The sequence below is a fragment of the Erythranthe guttata genome, chromosome 3 (genome assembly GCF_056151865.1).
Source record: "Erythranthe guttata isolate IM_541 chromosome 3, IM_541, whole genome shotgun sequence".
Lineage (NCBI taxonomy): Eukaryota > Viridiplantae > Streptophyta > Magnoliopsida > Lamiales > Phrymaceae > Erythranthe > Erythranthe guttata.
In genome coordinates, this window is record NC_142535.1 from 6,184,521 (window position 1) to 6,187,756 (window position 3,236).

The following is a 3,236-nucleotide window of genomic DNA, read 5'->3' on the forward strand; positions in this document are numbered from 1 at the left end:
TTCGATATTGGGCTCGTAGCCCAGTAGGTAAAGAAATTGTAGGCCCATTGGGCTGGCCCAATTAGGCATATCAGAGATTTTTAATGTTTTTGTGGTATTGATTTTCATTAAAGGTATTTATGTCATTATCTAATTTTTATTTTGGTGGTATTAAAGTAAGAAAATTTTGATATTATTTTTAACTACCCCTAAATATAAATAATATAATACAAATAAAACCCATAACAGGGGTTAATGCTAATTGTTTTCACATAGGGACTTTTTCCCGAATTAGACATTTTACAGGGGGTGCATGCAAGTAACTCGCAAATGTTTAACCGTTTGCTGACACACTTTGGTAAGATTTAGCAGTGCTTTCAGTTTTAGATAACGCCCCTCAAACGTCCATGCACGTTTATTTTACAATCTTGAATACCACTGCAGTATATGTATATATATATATATACCATATATACCTCCCCACTGTTTTTCTCTTTAGCTTCTAATTCTAAAGATTTATAGGTCAGTCAAACCCACGCGTCAATTACATTACATACATGCACGTCACAATCTCTATATTCCCAGCTGTCCACGCGCTCTCCGCCAACATATATATATTATGTTCGTTACCTCTCAACAATATATACTTGTGTGCTTTCTTTGAATTGAATTAATTATCATCGTACGTAGTTAATAACTCCCAAAAATGAATTCAATCGTGCTCGCCTTTCTTCTCGTGCTGTTATTGTTCTCAACCACAAACAATAATTTATGTTCGGCAACTCCAAGACTTCTCGCGCTTATCAAGCCGAACCCCATCGTCCTCAAATACCACAACGGCAAGCTTCTCAAAGGCAACGTCACCGTTAATTTAATTTGGTACGGCAAGTTCACCTCACCGCAGAAGTCGATTCTCGTCGACTTCCTCCAATCACTGAGCCCTCGCCGCCCCCCGGCGCCCCCCTCCGTCGCGTCGTGGTGGAGCACCACCGCCACCTACAAAGGCGGCCCGTCGAATATCCTACTCGGCAAGCAAGTCGACGATGAGAAGTACTCCCTTGGGAAATCTCTCAAGGACGCCCAGATCACAGCCTTGGCTACCAAGGCTGGACTGGGACCCAGCGCAGTCAACGTCGTCCTGACGTCGGCTGACGTGGCGGTTGAGGACTTCTGCATGAACACGTGCGGCACCCACGGGTACACTAGTGGCAAGAAACCCGACGACAAGTACGCCTACGCGTGGGTTGGCAACTCCGGGAAGCAGTGCCCGGGGCAGTGCGCGTGGCCGTTCTATAAGCCGGTTGTGGGGCCGCAGACTCCGCCGTTAGTAGCCCCCAACGGAGACGTCGGGATTGACGGCATGGTGATCAATCTAGCCACTGTTTTGGCGGGAACCGTTACCAACCCGTTTGACGGTGGGTACTATCAGGGTGCGGATAGTACCGCTGGGTTGGAGGCGGTTACTGCCTGCTTAGGGATATTCGGGTCGGGTGCGTTCCCGGGTTACCCGGGTAAGGTGGTGGTTGACAAGACGAGCGGGGCTAGCTACAATGCGCAGGGTGCTAACGGGCGCAGGTATCTGCTGCCGGCTATGTGGGACCCAGCCACGTCCACGTGCAAGACACTCGTGTGAAATTAATATAATCGAATAAAATATTGTGCGTGCAGTGCACGATGTGGCTCTACAATTTGGATTTGTTAATTTAATATTTTCTGGTTGTTTCTGTACGTTGAAGATTATACATGTAAACATTTTATATGAATTTATGTTACACGAGAGAAAAGTAGAATTAGGATAATGTAAAATAAACGTACCTATGATTCGTTGAAGTTTTCAGATCGAGTTGGCCACAAATTAAGTTGATTGCTTGGGAATATTGTTTTCAATATGTGTAACTTTAAGTTGTTGAGCATGCTTTGTTTTCTGTAACCTTATTTTCACATACAGTCAATAAAACTTTTATTTTCTTTCGTACAGCATAGAGGACCCTTGTTCTTTTTAGTACCTACACCTAATAAAGTACACTATGTAGTTTTACATTATCGATTTAATCACTACAAGAAATTTTATATTTGACAACGAAATATTTTGTTGTTGGAAGAGCAAAATTTCGTTGCCAAATCCAAAACGAATTTGTTCCGTTGCCAATACATTCGTTGCCCACATCGATCGACCCAACCCAACCCACATCCATCCGACCCTCCGACCCACATTGATCGACCCAACCCAACAATTTAAATTGGCAACGATTATATTTTGTTGTCAAATCTCTTGGAGCATTTACAACAAAAGATTTTGTCGTCTTTCGTCACATACTAGTGACAAAATAAATTTGTTGCCGTTGTAAATGTATTTACTACAATTTTATATCGTAGCAAAAAGAAATACTCTTTTGCAACAAAACAAGTTGTTGTCTTACATGAAATTCGTTGAGAAATATATATAATACTATTCACAACAATATATTTCGTTGCCTATGAGATTCAAAGGCAACAAAAATATCTTGTTACAAAAATGTTAATCTTCGGCAACAAATACTATATTTCGTTGCTAAAATATAACCATTGGCAACGAAATTAATTTCGTCGATATAGAAATCGTTGCCTATTTTACATTTTCTTGTAGTGAATACACATAATAACACATACATGATACATCTATATAGATATATGTACTTAGGTCCCAGTTTTGTTGTTAAGATAAGTCATGATTAACTAAATAGTTGGACTTAAGTTGATGTTTGGTATCCCAATAAATTGTCGGGTTGACCCGCCAAAATTATATTATCATGGCTTATCTTGCCTTCTAATAAGTTTTTTTTTGATTGGATGTTTCAAGGTCCGATAAAATAATTGGGTCTCATTAGATTATTTAATTTTATTTTGACTAATCTTATGTTGCCAACCAAACAGGGCCTTAGTGGATAGTCAAGAGATCTAATTCACCTAGATGGTCAGACCAATAATGATTTAATATTCAGCAAAATTTGTTGGTCGGGTTGGATTGGTAATTAGCCAATAATTACCATAATTATCAGCCCGGCTAATGCCCAACTCTATACTTTAAACTACCTACTATTTTTCTCAGTACTCTTCGTTAATTCAAAAAATAATCCTTCTCGTTAATAGGGATTTGGAGATTTAGAAGTTTGAATTATAAGATAAAAAATTTAAAACGAAAATGCAGTCTAAGAGAAAAAAACGAAGGCAAAGTGATGATAACAAAAAGAATGGGCTCGAATAATAATTATATTTTA

The 3,236-nt window shown here is 39.5% G+C and overlaps 1 protein-coding gene across 1 annotated transcript; it reads left to right on the forward strand.

The window, feature by feature from the left end:
• Window positions 1-628: 628 nt before the first annotated feature.
• Window positions 629-1,809, forward strand: LOC105966651 (protein EXORDIUM-like 2). Its single transcript, XM_012991244.2, has one exon. The coding sequence runs from the start codon at window positions 686-688 to the stop codon at window positions 1,610-1,612; it is 927 nt and encodes a 308-aa protein (XP_012846698.2). The 5' UTR covers window positions 629-685; the 3' UTR covers window positions 1,613-1,809.
• Window positions 1,810-3,236: the final 1,427 nt, after the last annotated feature.

Bases quoted from the DNA above. Each gene is read 5' to 3' on its own strand.
- LOC105966651 (XM_012991244.2), top strand. From the start codon at position 686: ATGAATTCAATCGTGCTCGCCTTTCTTCTCGTGCTGTTATTGTTCTCA.